Source organism: Aquarana catesbeiana, linkage group LG03 (assembly GCF_042186555.1).
Source record: "Aquarana catesbeiana isolate 2022-GZ linkage group LG03, ASM4218655v1, whole genome shotgun sequence".
In the NCBI taxonomy this organism is placed as follows: domain Eukaryota; kingdom Metazoa; phylum Chordata; class Amphibia; order Anura; family Ranidae; genus Aquarana; species Aquarana catesbeiana.
Genome location: NC_133326.1, coordinates 311,721,455 through 311,737,740, shown reverse-complemented (window position 1 = coordinate 311,737,740; position 16,286 = coordinate 311,721,455). Strand labels below are relative to the sequence as shown.

The following is a 16,286-nucleotide window of genomic DNA, read 5'->3' as shown; positions in this document are numbered from 1 at the left end:
CTGAAACATTTGGGTATGCTATAAGTGTACCTGAGTTCACTTTAAAGTATCTAAATGTACATGTCTAGAAAGGAACACATGAAAAACAAAACATAAACTTGTTAATATGCGCAAAACAATGTCGATCCCCCAAGTTGTGTATGGCCCTCCAGCATTTTACTGTTGGTCCCATACTATAACTAAAAGCTTCAGTGGCCAGTAGTTTGGGATGGAGCCAAATGTAGCTGCAGGAACAGAGGTTTCTATTTGGATATTTTAGGCTATATGGGCTTCAGGGCTTTTAGTACTGTACACGGTATATGGTAATGTGTGCAGGCCTCTTTACTTTGCTGCCCAAACTATTTAGAAACTTTAACCACTTCAGCCCCGGAAGGATTTACCCCCTTCCTGACCAAGACATTTTTTGCGATACGGCACTGTGTCGTTTTAACTGACAATTGCATGGTCATGTGACGTTTTGGTAAAAAAAAATTGCAATAAACTTATATTGATTGGTTTGCGCAAAAGTTATAGCGTCTACAAAATAGGGTATAGATTTATGGCATTTTTATTATTTTTGTTACTAGTAATGGTGGTGATCTGCGATTTTTATCAGTATTGCAGCGGACAGATCGGACACTTTTGACACATTTTTGGGACCATTGACATTTATACAGTGATCAGTGCTATAAAAATGCACTGATTACTGTATAAATATCACTGGCAGGGAAGGGGTTAACACTAGGGGACAATCAAGGGGTTAAATGTGTTCCCTCACAGTGTGTTCTAACTGTGGGGGGATGGGACTGACTTAAGGAGGAGACCGATCATTGTTCCTCTCCCCTGACAGGATGTGGATTTGTGTGTTTACACACACACATACCCGTTACTGCTCCGTCAGGAGCGATCGCGAGTGCCCGGCACCTCCTATACTCCTTAAAGTGCCCGCCGTACAGCTACGGCGATTTGCGCAGTAGTGCCATTCTGCCGCCGTCAATCGACGGCGGGCAGTCGGCAAGTGGTTAAAGTGAACAGAGGTTGACTTTAAATGTTGAAGTGTTACTAAACCCACAGCAGTTTATATTTACTAAAATAATTGCATTTCCACGTTCCGTGTACTGTGGGAGACCAGATATAGTGAATGCAGGGTCCTGGGTTTGGTAACACTTTAAGTTGCGCTTAGCTGAGTACTTTTATAATTTCTGCCGTGTGTTGTGGCATCAAAAATTCTAATTCTAAGAATTCGAAGCAGTATTATGTGGCCCTCGTGTATAAAGATTGTAGAAAAGAAAAAGTGGTGTATTTTCAACAGCATGTAGTCAAGTGTGTGCTTTTAATTTTCTGCACTGGAAACATTTTTGTAAATAAGTCCCATGTTTCTGTCTTATACCTTTTCACTGGTTTCCTTGTCCTCTAGAGATGTCCAGTCGTACTATGTGTTTGTAACCTCTTGGATGATGAAAATGGAATCTATTTTGGCAAAAGATCAGAAAGCAGAAAAATTTGCAGAAGACCTGACCAGCAGATGTAATGTATTTGTACAGGTATGGTTTTTAGGGTCAGAATGTGTACTTTGTAGATAGTTTGACTGATGAAAATGTCCATATCAATATTCTTTCTCGGAAATATTCTGATGCAAAGACTCATTTTTAATGTTGCTACTAAATGGCAAAGACACATAATTTTATTTGCATTTTTTCCGCTTACGGGTAAAACAAATCTTAATGCCTTAAGCCCAATTTTGCAACTTTGACATGCGTTAGTAAAACTGTACAAATCACTTTGTGATTTCAGGTGGATTATACCTTGTTTTTCCAGGACAAATTGGGCTGTCATTTGGTAGTAAATGGTAATGGAAATCCTGATTTTTTTTTTTTATTTTTTTTATTATTATCAAAGGAAAACTGGCCCAAATTAGTAAAAAAAAAATATTTTTTTTTTAGCTGTAAATTTAATGCTACTACCATAACCTACCACCACAGAACAACCCAAAATGCTGCTACTGACAATCGCAGCGTTGCCACATATGTGTGTGCTTTATTTTATTTATTTTTTTATCCTACCTAAAATACACCGACACTAACTGACACTGATATTAAGTTAAAAAAAAATCCTGACATTGACCATTGACCCAAACACTAACCATGGGATTGACCTAGATCAAACCTTGATCTAGGTATATATATTTTTTTTTAATCAAATTTATTTATTAATTTTTCTACACACACTTTTTTTTTTTTCTTCTATCTCTGCAAGGACAGAGAAAGATATAATGCATCTTTCTCGTCCATTCACAGAGACAGAAAACACGGGGGTGGGCGTCACAGTGACTAATCACTGTGATAGCCAATCGGAGGCTATCACATTGATCAGATGACCCAGAATCGGACGTTCTAACGATCGGGACCTCGGGCCCTCAGTGAGATTCCAGTCACTGTGCTGGCAACGCGTTGTGCACGGGCTCTCTGCACAAAGGCAGGTACGTAAATATGTGGCCTCCCAGCAAAAAGCCCAGTGCAGTGTGGCCGCATATCGGTGTTATGTCGGCGCCAAGGGGTTAAAGGTTCTTTTTTTAGGAATTACCCACATTTATCCACAAACCTCCCTTCCCCCTTCTAGATCATATCCCAACATTTTTTTTTTATTCTACCTTGTTACTTTTTGCTTTTATGTACAAACAAACGTAAACAGACATGTCTAACATGGGACTGTTATGACAACTGAGCAAGAGTTTGCAGCCAGAGTAGTTGACCGATGGCTGGGAGGCAATATGTTGCCTCCTCATAGCATCTTTTAACCCTGAATAGCTTGAAATGTCCCTGTGACATCATCACCAGCCTTCTGAAATCCTTTGCTGGGGCAGCTGCTGATCTTTTGATGTAGGCACACCCTCAGAACTACATTTTCCTAGAGCCCTTTCCCTATACATGGTGTGTGGGCAGTCTGTTGGGAATCAAGGCATTAGCATTGCTTTTCTGGGAAAGATATGAATGTATGCATATGGGAGGGGGCTACGGCAAGTAGGTGGGGTGCTGTAGTTCAGGCAGGGCTGACAATTCTGGTTGGGATGTCGGAGCAGCAGAGGCATCGTGTTAGCCCGAAGCAGAGAGTTATGAGCACACTGGATTTCTAGCGCATCAACAGGTTTTTTTTTTTTGCCCTGACATACACTTTAAGGGTAGTTTTTACATTGTTTTTGAATTTGTGGAGAATGATGATATTCTGGTCTTAACCACATGGGTGGCCAAGGGGCAGTAAAAATAAGCAGATGAGCTGCAGTTTTTTCTAAAAAAGAACATGCAACCACTCAGAGCTGTGCACATGCTGTGGCCACAATGCTTTACTTCATAGCCGCTGCAAAAATGACACCCCCTGTTGGGGTTCGCCAAATGTGACCTATTCATGTGATGGGTACACGCTGCACTGCAGCCACGTGTAATGCATGTGAAGAGGCAAGATATTGCCCCCCCAGTTGTCTGGCATCTGCTGCCGTGCATGTGGATGAGCTCTTGCGCTGCAACTCTTGCTCAATTGTTATAGCAGTAATCCAATATTAGATATGTCTGGGTCAAACACTTAACTGAGAAGATTTAACTTTTTTTTTTTTTCAGGGATTTCTTTATGCTTGTGGCCTTAGCAACATCATTAAAACAACAATGAATCTGTACATGTCTATGCAGAAGCCAATGACCAAAACATCTTTGAAAGCATTGTGCAGGCTTGTGGAGCTTCTCAAGGTACAGTTTGAATTAGTATGAAATAAAACATACCTGGACAGCATTGGGTGGCTTAGTGTTTATTCTAAATAGTAATAAGTATATTGATGTACTTATCGGGTGGATTTGGCGAATCTGACGACATTTCATCCAGATCATGGTTCTCCAGTTCTTTTTATTATGAGCATGTACTTACTGTGGCCTGGATCCATCAATTGCTTATTTCAGCTATCACTTTCTCCATATCATTTTCAGAAGCTCTTTTCAATCTATTTGTACGCATGACCAGGGTAGATCTAACATGTAGCTTAAAGGCATCCCAAACAGTGTGTAGTGGAGCTGTCCCCTCATTGTCTAGGGAGTAGTGCCCCCAGTCGTCATCTTCAGGGAGTAGTGTGAGCCAGAAGGGGGTTTAACCTCCACATGGCTGGGGGGCGGTTGTGCGGCAGTGCTAACGTGGCCCAACCAGGACTGTGGTCCGAGAGTGACATCGGAGAGAAGCCTGCATCCTGTAATCTAGGTTGCAGTGAGCTGGAGATGAGGATTAAGTCTATACTAGACATAGAGTGATGCGTAGAGGAGAAACATGAAAAGGCCGGGGCATCAGGATGCACAGATCTCCATGTATCAACAAGGTTGAAGCTAGTAATTCGTTTTGCAAATCTGGTAGACTGGGGTGGAGTTTGTAGTGGTGCGTTTTCTGTATAGTTTATCCTGGCTAGGGTTAAGGGTCATGTTGAAGTTGCCTAACCAGACAGCAGGAGCTGTAGGGTGCAATGGCATAAAACTAAAGCCATCAGACAGAAGTGCAGAATTGAAAGGTGGAGGGATATAAAATGCCAATAATAAAATTGGTTCCCCATATATAGCTGCATGCAGAAAAACATATCTGCCCAGTGGGTCAACCTCAGAACCCTGGAGCTCAAAATTAGTGGATTTAGCTATAAGTACAGAAACACCTATGGAATGAGTGGTATGGGCAGAATGGTATGCCCAGCCTATCCAAGGGCATTTAAGCACCAACTGTAAACGACTTTCTATATGGGTTTCTACCAGGACTATTATGTTAGCTTGCTGTTTTTTTAAAGTGGATGTAAACCCACTCTCATCCTTTCTATACTACTGCCATAGTGGTTATCTCTAAGGATATACATGCCTCCTGCATGTATCCTTGCCTGTCAAATGTCTCCCCTCTGTCTGTTATGAGACCCGGAAAGCGGCAGATTCTGTGTGTGGGTTTGTTGTCTGGAGCTCGGTGAGTGGAGTCATGATGTCAGTAGACTCCCCACTCACCTCTACACTCCCCTTGGCCAGCCATCCATATTTGTTACACTGAACTTCTGCTGGTCTTGTGGATTATGCCCCATGATCACTAACATCCAGTCAAAACCCAGGAAAGTCACCACATGACTTCAGCATGCCCAGTCATGCTGAGGTGTGGAGCAGCCAATCCTGGGAGAGCTGGAGAAGAAAGGAGGAGGGGATCTGAAGTACACAGAATGTACACAGAATGCCTCTCTCACATTTGTGCATGAGATATGTAAATCACCTGTCACTCACAGCAAGGGGTAGGAAAGGACATTTATTTCTCTGACTGTTTTTATCTCACTGGAAAAAGATAAGAGGACTGCTCAGAGCTGGATTAACTCTTCGTGGCAAGACTAGGCACCGATAATATGAAATCCTATACTGTACAAGGTGCAAGCCTTAATTTAAAAAAAAAAAAAAAAAAAAAAAAAATTCGGGTTTACATTCACTTTAAGGAAGGAGAATACAGCTGACCTCTTAAATTAATTGTTTATGCCCCTAACATTCCAGGTGAGGAGTTTCAGGGAGGCCATAGATCAAACAGAAAGAATTTGAGGCTCCAGGGTTCTTGGTGCCCATGACACACACACACACACACACACACACACACACACACACACACACACACACACACACACACACACACACACACACACACACACACACACACACACACACACACACACACACACACACACACACACCATAACATAACATAAATGAAGGGACATGTTCTCCAATGCAAATATACTTTACTGAATCTTCAGGTCATCAAAATCGTCGGATCATATACATCAATGGCAGCAACTGTATACAGTTGCTGCCATTGATGTATATGACCCACACAAAGCAATACAGCCTGAGGAAGAGCAGGGATGCTCGCAACTGTATACAGTAGCTGCCATTGATGTATATGATCCGACGATTTTGATGACCTGAAGATTCAGTAAAGTATATTTGCATTGGAGAACGTGTCCCTTCGTTTATGTTTTAATAGATATTGGTGGAGAACAGAGAGTCCACCTTGACACTGCTCCAGCTTAACAGCAAGGATTAAGAAAAGGCAGTAACCCACCCAAAGTTTGAATATATATATATATATATATATGTATGAAGAGTGCAGAAAAACTCTCAGCAATAACCCATGTTGTTTACTGTACCATATATTTCAGATCTGTACGTAGTATAATAACATGTCTCTAACCAACTTAAAATATAAACCCGCCCTTCACTGTCCCCAACGTGTGCGGGCATCATACCCAAACTGCTAACATGTGGCAAACATTGTCCAACCTTTGAAACAAACATAAAGTAGCCACTGTATGCATGTGACAAAAATAAGTACCCGTGAGTATAATCTGGCTGTGGAAAAAAAGATATAGAGTAGAGCATGCCTGTTTGTATGTTCCAGCACAGGTCACATAAAAAGTCAGGTAGGGCGAAACTTTGCTGTTTTCTAATGAAACACAACATAGGACAAATCCCACTTGGTGGGTTGGGTGTCATGGTGAGCTGTTTGTCCGCTTCCCCCGGAAAGAACTGTATACTGGACTAGTACCATAGAAAGGGGTGAAGAAAATGGTCTGTCACTGGGATGGCTGGGTGATTCCAAGCTCATCTGTGATCAGGCTGAATAGTGTGGATGCATACAATTGTTGGGCAACAGCAGATGAGTATAGAAGACACTTAGCTGTGGGTTTCCCTGTGTTCAAGCCAGGAGATGGCTGCATCTGGATCTTCAAAAAAGTGCACTCTGTCATTACCCTCCACCCTGAGACGAGCAGGAAAAAGCATTGCATACTTAATATGTTTAATACAGAGGTGCCGTTTAACTTCTATGACACTTTTGCGTCTGCGCTGCACCTCAGTAGAAAAATTCAGGTACACAGCTATCATCTTATTGCCATAGGGGATATTTCCCTTCTCTCTGCTGAGGAGCAGTATGGTGTCCTGGTCCCTATAATTAAGGAATTTTGCAATGAACGTGCGAGGCGAGGCCCCTATCGGAGGTGGTCTCCCAGACATGCAGTGGGCCCGTTCAACAACGAATGTAGGGGAAAAAGCCTGCTTACAATACGTATTGCACAGCAGTTGCTCCAGAAATGAGGGGGGGGGGGGTGTCTGTTCCCTCCTCTCCCTCAGGCAGCCCGATAAATCTCAGATTACTCTGTCTAAGTCTATTTTCCATCTCCTGCTCCTGTAGCAGTTAATTTACTTGCAACTGCATGCTGTCTGAAGAATTTTGGAAGGGGGGGGGGGGGGGGAGTCATCCACAGTGCTCAGCTGAGTTTTTGTGTCTGTGGCCCTTTCCCTTTCCCTCAGCTTCTGGAAGTCCTGTCTCATCAGGGAGATGTCCACCTTTACTTCCTCAATCCTGGCGGTCAGGGTGGTTTGGCAGGTCGTTATGGCCTCTTGGCAGGCAGCAATGGCGTCAAGTACCCTCACGGTGTCGGCTCCTGCAGCAGTTCCCTTTCCCAGCATGGCACCGCCATCTTGTTCCAGGGGATCCTGATCTGTCCGGCGGTATTTGTCAAGTTTAGCCGCCGCTTCTGCACTTTTTTTCTGCTTGGACATTATTGCTGGAGGCAACAGGTGATCAGGCAACAGAAAATCGGCAAATTGCAGGTGTCAGAGTCCAAGGATGTGGTAATTAGGATACTGTGCCAGCGGGGGTCAGATCACCAGCATCCACATGCATGCCGCTCCAGGCCACGCTCCCCAACTTTAGTGTGTTTTTACTGAAATGATAAATTGTTGCGCTAATATCTTGGGACTTTATATGAAGCATGTACCAGCAAGCAGGTAGTAAGATGAACATCATGTTCATCTTACTACCTGCTTGCTGGTACATGCTTCATATAAAGTCCCAACCTCCCCTTTAATAATCCCCTTGTTTGTGCTATAGATTTGGGATGGAAACGCTTGACCTTACCAGGTCTTGGTTTCATTTAAAGTCCCTAGGGATGGAAATGGGTGACCTTACCAGGCCATGATTTCCGCAAAGTCCCTAATACCAAAAACCCCCTTCTCCTGCGCTAATATCTTGTGACAAAAAATTGTACTTGCCACTATATTTTTCCAGGGTGTCAGCTTTTAGAAAATATGTACTGTTTTGAAGGTTTTAAAGGAGAAGTATAGCCACTATAAATATTGGTGTAACATGGTATAAAAGATGGAGTTAGCCTTTAGATGGAAACATCCCAATTAATTTAAAAAAAAAAAAAATTGGATTACATTTTTTTTTTTGTTTTTTAAATGCACATACAGTGACAAATGTTATATATCGTGTGTGTGTGTATATATACCTTTTATTCTAATGTACCCACTTTTTTTTCTTACCACCAGGCAATTGAGCACACCTTCCACAGAAGGAGCATGGTTGTGGCAGATTCCGTAACGCATATCACTCAGTATTTACAACATCAAGCACTGAATGCTATTGCAGTTGCAAAGGTAACATCATTCCATAGGGATATTATGGCATGTGATAATTGTTTTATAGTTCTGCCTATCCTGCTTCACACTGTTTTCAGGATCACTACAGACTGAATTTCTGAGTTTGTCTTTATTAGGCAGCTCTGTGAAATCAGGATGTCAAGATTTTCTATTTTAGATGTGGTGTATCATACACTTGGCACTGGTTCTGAGATGTGATTTGGGGGGGAGGGTGGTCGATATGGCTGGAAATAATGTGGATGATTTACTAAAGGTAAGTAGTCTGTGCACTGCATGTGCAGTTGCACTAGATCTGAGGGGAAGCTCTGAAATGAGGGGAAGCTCTGCTGATTTCTATCATCCAATCATGTGTAAGCAAACATGCTGTTTTTTTTTTTTTTTTTTATTTTCCTTGCATGTTCCCCTCAGATCTAGAGCAACTTGCAGTGCATAGATTATTTGCCTTTAGTAAATCAACCTCAAAGACTGTAATGGCAAATAATATGTTTATTCTAATTTGTATTGAACCATAAAACTATGTAGTGGTTTTGTTTTGTATTTAGAAGCGGGTAATTTCAGACAAGAAGTACAGCGAGCAGCGATTGGACGTTCTTTCTGCACTGGTACTGGCAGAGAATACACTAAATGGACCAAGCACAAGACAGCGAAGGCTTGTGGTGTCACTAGCGCTAAGTGTTGGGACACAGATGGTAAGAGCTGATAGGGTGTAAAAACCACAGTCCCGTGGATTCCTTTCATTTGAAAATTCATATCGCATTTAATTGTTATGCCGCGTACACACGGTCGGACTTTACGGCGGACTTTGCCCGGCGGATTTTTCGACGTACTTTCCGACGGACTTTGTGAATGAACGGACTTGCCTACACACAATCCACCAAAGTCCGTCGAATTCGTACGTGATGACGTACGACCGGACTAAAACAAGGAAGTTCATAGCCAGTAGCCAATAGCTGCCCTAGCGTGCCTTTTTGTCCGTCGAACTAGCATACAGACGAGCGTACTTTTCGACCGGACTCGATTTCAACGGATAAATTTTAAACAAGTTTAAAATCTAAGTCCGTCCAACTTTTGAGAAAACAAAGTCCGCTGGAGCCCACACACATCGAATTGTCCGACGAAATCCAGTCCGCCGGGCAAAGTCCGCCGTAAAGTCCGCTCGTGTGTACGCGGCATTAGTCTTTCTGTGTGCAATTCTAACCTGTAGCTACAGTTATGTTCTTTTTTAATTGGGAATGGAGTTTGTAATATGGTACAATAGCCTGTGTTAGAGGTGCGCGATTCTTGCCAAAATGAGAATCACAATTTTTTTGCTTAGAATAAAAAGATCACGATTCTCACAGCATAAAATCTTTCACATTATACCAAAAAAAATTTAGCTAATTTTACTGGTTAGTTGTTTTTTTTTTTTAAATCCATTAAAGTGTAATTTTTTCCCAAAGATTTACATTTGAACTACTGTGTCGCAAATGCAGTGTGACATTAAAATATTGCAACAACCACCATTTTATTCTCTAGGGTCTCTACTAAAAAAAAATATATATAATGTTTGGGGGTTCTAAGTAATTTTCTAGCAAACCAAAAAATGATTTTAACTTGAAACCAACATCTGCAGATAAGGACTTGTGACTTTCCTGATCTACATTCTTGTGCTGTATTGTTGTCTGAAAGTATTGATATCAGTGAGTCTGCATGGATTGTGTTAAAGTATTAAAGGGGAGGAACGCTGAACTGTTGCTTCTGTTAGTGGTATGCATCTTGTGTGTATGTATGCCATGTTTTTTTGCACTAAAAATGCATAGGTGTGAATCAGGCCTAAGGGTTTCATAGAACTACAGTAGATAGCGGCCTACAGATACACAAGATGTGTACGCGTTTTTTTTTTTTTTTTTTTTATAGCAATATAAATTTTTTTTATTGCTGTCTGTGCCCCCATTAGGGAGATTCATCCTCTTAATTAAAAGTGAAAGTAAGAAAATCACAAATTTTGAGTTGATATCAGAACACTAATAGAGGGCAAAGCTTCCATTGGGGACACTAGTTATAGTAACACTGGGTATACACCAGGATTCCCTCACTTTGGAGGAATTTCCTCTTGTTTTCTTTTTTGGCTATTGGGCAGGAAGTGAAGGGAAATCCCCCCCTAATGGGACACATATGGCAAAAAAAAACTGATGGGGGTTATAACCCTCCCTGACTCTCTCCAAAATAAAAGTAAAGTTTTGTCTTTAGTTACACTTTAAGGTAGTCCTTAAAGTGATATTAAAAGCTATTTTTTTTATTAAATTTAAAAAAGGTTATGCTTACCTCCTCTTGGGCTATTCCTCCCCGCTGTCTGCTCCTTTTTCTTCCAAGTGCCCCATAGCAAGCCATGTGCTATTGCGGGGGGGGGGTCACCAGTGCAGGCATGCCCCTGAGCTGGGCTGTCTGAGTCAATAGACACACACAGCATCGGTAAGCCACGCTTCTGCTCCCTCCTTACAGGAGTTTGACTGACTGCAGCAGGAGCCAATGGCTCCCGCTGACGCCTGTGTCTCCTGTGAGAAGTGGAGGAGCGGTGCTGCAGCCAGGGACATCGCTGGATCAGTGAAAGGATTAAGATAAGTGTTTAAGGATGAGGGGAGAACAGTTAGTGGGGAGTTTTTACCTTAATGCAGGAAATACATGAGAGAGAAGGGTGGGGGATGAAAGAGCCACTACTCTGATGTGTCCAAAAAATGATTTTATTTAGGTTCAGCAAAAACAGCCAATCAGTTTGCTGAAACCAGCTGAAACGAACATTATACTAGTTGGTTCAGATGTTTTCATATGTCACGCAGGCCTAACATTCATTCTTTGGAGTAAGTCAACGTGACAGCCTGGGATTTAGCATCTTCAGAAGAAGAGATCAATAATGGCAGCTCCCATATTTCTATTGTTACATATTTACTTTAGACACTTCCAGACATCATAGGGAACATGGTTTAGAACTCAAGCATTTGTTTTACATTCAAAATTTTCACTTTGTAATTGGACTATTAGAACTTCTAATCTAATCAGGCGGTTTAACTGACTTCCGTAATATTTTACAGAAAACGTTTAAGGACGAAGAGCTTTTGCCTCTGCAGCTTGTTATGAAGAAACTAGACCTCATAAGTGAATTACGGGAAAGGTAAAGATTATGGACCAATACTCCTGGTATGGATGGATATATGTATGACCCAAAACCCTCTTTAGGCTTAGTTCACAAAACTGTAACGCAAGAAAAGTATCTTTATTTTAGCACAGTGACTGCTACTTTCAAATTTTTTTTTTGTATAATATCTATAAGGCATATGTCAATTGGCTTTTCTTCACTAAAGAACGTAGCCCATACAAGTCTAGGCAAATGCAAAAGCAGCTTAAAGAGGAACTAAAGTCAGAGATACTCTTCTTTCCAATGATCCCTGCGGCACCGACATCTTCTGCTGAGTTTTAGGGGCTCTTGATTGGCCGGCGTGGGATGATGTCATCTCGCCAGACAGAATTGGGTTAGCTGCTGTAAGCTGAGCTGTGCATGAACAGTTCAGCTTACATTGCAGAGGTCACTGTGATCATGCAGGTAGGTGTCGTTTATTGCAGCAGAGACACTGCATGTCTCTACTGCAATAAAAAGCCTGCCTGCGCACTGTGAATTAAAGCAGAACTTTAGTTCCGCTTCAGGCAGGTCAGCTGCACCTGCAGAATAGTTTGAATGATCTCATAATTGTCTAGAACTGATGCTGCATATGCATATCAAAGCCTAACAACGCTAGTCCTAATGTTTATTATGTTATCTTTTTTAATTGAGCCTAATTTTTGTTAGATGAGTATGGATGATGAGCAAAGCTGAATTAAAAAAACAAAAAAAAAAACACTTTATCCAGCTAAGATTTCCTGACATGAAGTTTGGTAATGTTTTCTGATTTTAATAAATATTAAATTGGCTTAATGCTGTAGATGAGTTAAGTTTTGTACCATGTTTGACCATATTGTTTTAATAAACAGAGTGCGAGCTCAGTGTGACTGCTGTTTTCTGTACTGGCATCGGGCAGTTTTTCCCATCTACCTGGATGATGTGTATGAAAATGCAGTTGATGCTTCTAGGTTACATGTGAGTAATATTTACCCCAGATACGTTATATTTGTCTCGTATAAATATTATTTACTGAAGTCCAATCTAGTTTTCATTTGATTTCCACTGAGAGAGGTTATTACAATTAATTTGATGCATTTTCAGTGCAACTTTCCATGTAGAGTTTGTTAGACACCTCTGCTCCAGACAAAGACTTGCATGGCGTTTGCTAATGGATAAGATTTTTAGATATCTAGTTATAAAACCTTTAAAGAGGAAGTAAACCTCCCTGTATTTGTACCTATAGGTAAGTCTATAATAAGGCTTAGCTATAAGAACTGTAAATATCTCCTAAACTTGCACTGTTTAGGAGATATTTACTGTATATGCTGCTGATGACGTCATCGACGAATGCGCTCTGAAGGAATGGCGACCTGTGCAGTTTCTTCAGAGCCCTGTGATGTGCATACTAGCACATTATGCCTTTACTTTGCAGGTAAGAAAAACAGCATTTACTTCCACTTTAAAGTGGTTGTAAATATGGTTGTACCGACACTTTTTTCAAGTACTCATCGATGCCAATTACCGATACTTTTTTTATTGTCATGTGACTGTGGCACTAATATGCAGCACTGATGAAGCGTGGACTGTGTTGGTAGGTTTTTATTTTTATTTTTTTACAATTACATTTTTTACAACTTGTATATATTTTTTCACAATGCTTTCTTTTTTTTGGGGGGGGGTTAGGAGTGGATGATGTCAGTGTTTTTTTTTTTTTTTTTTTTTTTTTTTTTTACTATTTGTTATTCTTTTTACAATTTAACCTTTTAATATTTATTTATTACAATTTTTTTCTTTTTTTTATCAGCCCTGTTGGGGGGGTGTCTTTGGTGAGATACCAGGGGTCTAAACAGACCCCTGACATCTCCTTTTTGAGACACAGAAAAGGACTGAGGACAGAGGTTCCCCAGTCCCTTTCTCAGCAGCCTCAGCATTTAAAGATGAATGGACAGGAGACAGCGACTCCTCTCTATTCATAAACTGAAGTATCGTAAACATAGTTTACTCTGCTCAGTTATGAATGGACAGTCGGTGATCACTGACTCTGTTCATTCCGAAAAGGAAGGAGCTGGTAAATTACATATTTACTGGCTCCTTCCTCTGCTCCCCATCCTGACAGATCTGGGATGGGTGGGGGGGGGGGGATGAAACCAGGGAGCTGGAGGTGGACACTGGGAGCCGAAGGAGCAGGACACCGGGAGCCAGAGGAGGAAGCAAGGGGACAGTCGGGAGTGACCGGTGCAGTGGTGGGGGCAGTTACAAGCATCGATCTCCCTGTATAGCTTTTAATGAAGCAGTTGACAGACGCGGGAGGGAGAGGAGGAGGAGACTTCAGCTGTTTCATTGAAAGCCACACAGGGAGATGAGTGCTTGTAATTGCCCCCCCCCCCCGCCATACCGATCACCCTTAATTGTCTCCTGTGTCCTCCTCTGGCTCCCGTTGTCCTCCTACCTCCTGCTGGGAGGTATCGGATTAGGCATCTAAGCATTTGCACGAGTACAATAACTATCGGTGCAACCCTAGTTTTGTAAACCCTTCCATATACCCAGTAAAGTGACTGGCCTCAGGTGATACACAGAGATGAAACAAATCCTCCTATATAAGTTGTACCTGTCTGCAGTCTTCTCTTCTATATATCTGTTTAAAGTCCAAAATTTATAAAGCTTTTCTAAGCTGTCAAAAAAAAGTGGGTGAAGAGCTGAAGTTGAACTCTGCAGTGCTCAGCAAGGGGAGCTCCGAGAGCTGATTGGAGGGAAAAGGCACCCCCCCCCTCCACAACGCTTATAGGGACACAGCTGAGACTGTCAATCTGCTGGATTTTCCTCCCCTGTGTCCTTTTTTTCTCTTGGTGTCAGAAAAACTTGTCAGAAGTGATTCATGCTGATAGGAAAGGAATATAGCAGCAGATGTAAACGACACTTAGTGCTCTAATGCAGTCAAGTACACACTATAGAGGGATATGCTTTGTTCATATTTCATTTCTGAGGTTTACAACCACTTGAATTAACTTTTTTGTCAGTTACTGAAGCTGGGTAATTAACTGATCTAAAAAAGCAGACACCCAGATGCCTATCTTGCATAAAGTGGTTGTAAACCCTTACATATACCATTTGAAGTGTCTGGCCTCAGGGGATACACAGATAATAAACAAATCCACTGACACAAATTGTACCTGTTTATCTGCAGCCCTCTTCTTTACAGCCTCCTAAAGCACAAATTTTACACAGTATTTCTAAGCTCTAGCAAGCAAGGGTGGCGTTCTGGCCTCACACACTGCAGAGCACAGAGCAGAGAGTCTATCTGCTCCAGTTTTGATATATTCCCTTCATTGTATTAATAACCTACTCTTTGATTTTTATTTCACATAGTATATGTTCAGTGCTTTGTGGAGCTGTGTCCCTGCAATGATGCATGCCAGACACTTGGAGTCCCATGAAGTGTTGCTGAAGAGTTATGAGAAGGAAATAATGGATGTTTTAAATGAGGTAACGGCAACAAATCTCAATACAGCTGTCCTGCCTTGGCTTTGAACAAACTTTTTATTTTTAATGTGGACTTAATGTGAGTAATTTACTTTTAGGTCTGCGGTTTCCGCTTTATTGCTTCCTCCTGTCTGTATTTTTTGACGCAATTAAAGGAGTCATTTTGATGAGCACTAAATCTGTTTAGCTTTTAGTCATAAAAATTTTACCATGACTCAACATTTTTTCATTGCCTCTGTTGTAATATATGAAATCTATTACTTATCACTTGGGAATTGACTCGTTTGAGTTTTTACCTTGTAATTGTATAGTTAACACCAGCCCCATGATTTGACCTTTTTCTCACTTTAGCATTTATTAGACAAACTGTGTAAAGAAATAGAGAAGGATCTCCGCTTGTCAGTCCATACTCACCTGCAGCTAGATGAAAGAAATCCGTTTAAAACCGGGATGAAGGACCTGGCCCATTTCTTTTCCTTGACTCCAGTTCGTTTCTTCGACAGGTTCATTGACATCAAAGGTAAAAACTATTGTAGCCCTCTGTTAGAAACACAACACTTGGGCATCAGTTACATTGAGCAGTTCCAAGATCATGTCATTTTTATCCGCTTGTAGCCATAGTTAGTTTTTAACAAAAAATCTAGTCAAGGTGTAGTATTCACATTAAGGACACAACACTACTAATATAGAAGTCCAGTAGAGGATTGCTTGATTTTGTTATATGCAGAACACTCCTTCCTGGAACTTTAAAAAAAAAAAAAGTTTAAAGACCCAGCATATTCCGCATGTTGACTTCTTGCCAGTGCTAGTTTTTTGGTATGGGGCTATCAGCATCAAGATTATGTGTAAGTTCTGCAGTTCACATAAAAGTCCCTACCATTAAAACATCTTATCACTAAAACATCAGATCCCTAAAGTAAGCAGTTAACAATTATTGCTTAACCATGAAGCTTAAACATCACCACTTTAAGACCAAGCCTTTACTGGCACTTTCTCTTTCCATGCAAAAATCTGTTTGTTCCTAGAAAATTACTTAGAACATTATATATATTTTTTCGAACACACATTTTTTGGCAAAAATACACTTTAATCAATTTTACTGCACACAAACACAATATAAAACCCATTTTTTTGGTAACATATAAAAGATGGTGTTACGATGAGTAAATAATTACCTAACGTCATGTTTTAAAATCGTGCATGATCGTGAAATG

General features: G+C 41.1%; 1 protein-coding gene across 2 annotated transcripts in view; it reads left to right on the top strand.

Annotated features, from left to right (window-relative positions):
- The window catches only part of WASHC4 (WASH complex subunit 4), a 115,438-nt gene that overhangs the window by 71,176 nt on the left and 27,976 nt on the right, over positions 1 to 16,286 (top strand). For both annotated transcript variants that reach the window (XM_073620278.1, XM_073620279.1), the window contains exons 14-21: positions 1,397 to 1,523; positions 3,591 to 3,716; positions 8,349 to 8,456; positions 9,002 to 9,148; positions 11,528 to 11,607; positions 12,462 to 12,567; positions 14,959 to 15,075; positions 15,424 to 15,592. In XM_073620278.1, coding sequence (XP_073476379.1) covers positions 1,397 to 1,523; positions 3,591 to 3,716; positions 8,349 to 8,456; positions 9,002 to 9,148; positions 11,528 to 11,607; positions 12,462 to 12,567; positions 14,959 to 15,075; positions 15,424 to 15,592 — 980 coding nt within the window. The remainder of the gene's footprint in view (positions 1 to 1,396; positions 1,524 to 3,590; positions 3,717 to 8,348; positions 8,457 to 9,001; positions 9,149 to 11,527; positions 11,608 to 12,461; positions 12,568 to 14,958; positions 15,076 to 15,423; positions 15,593 to 16,286) is intronic.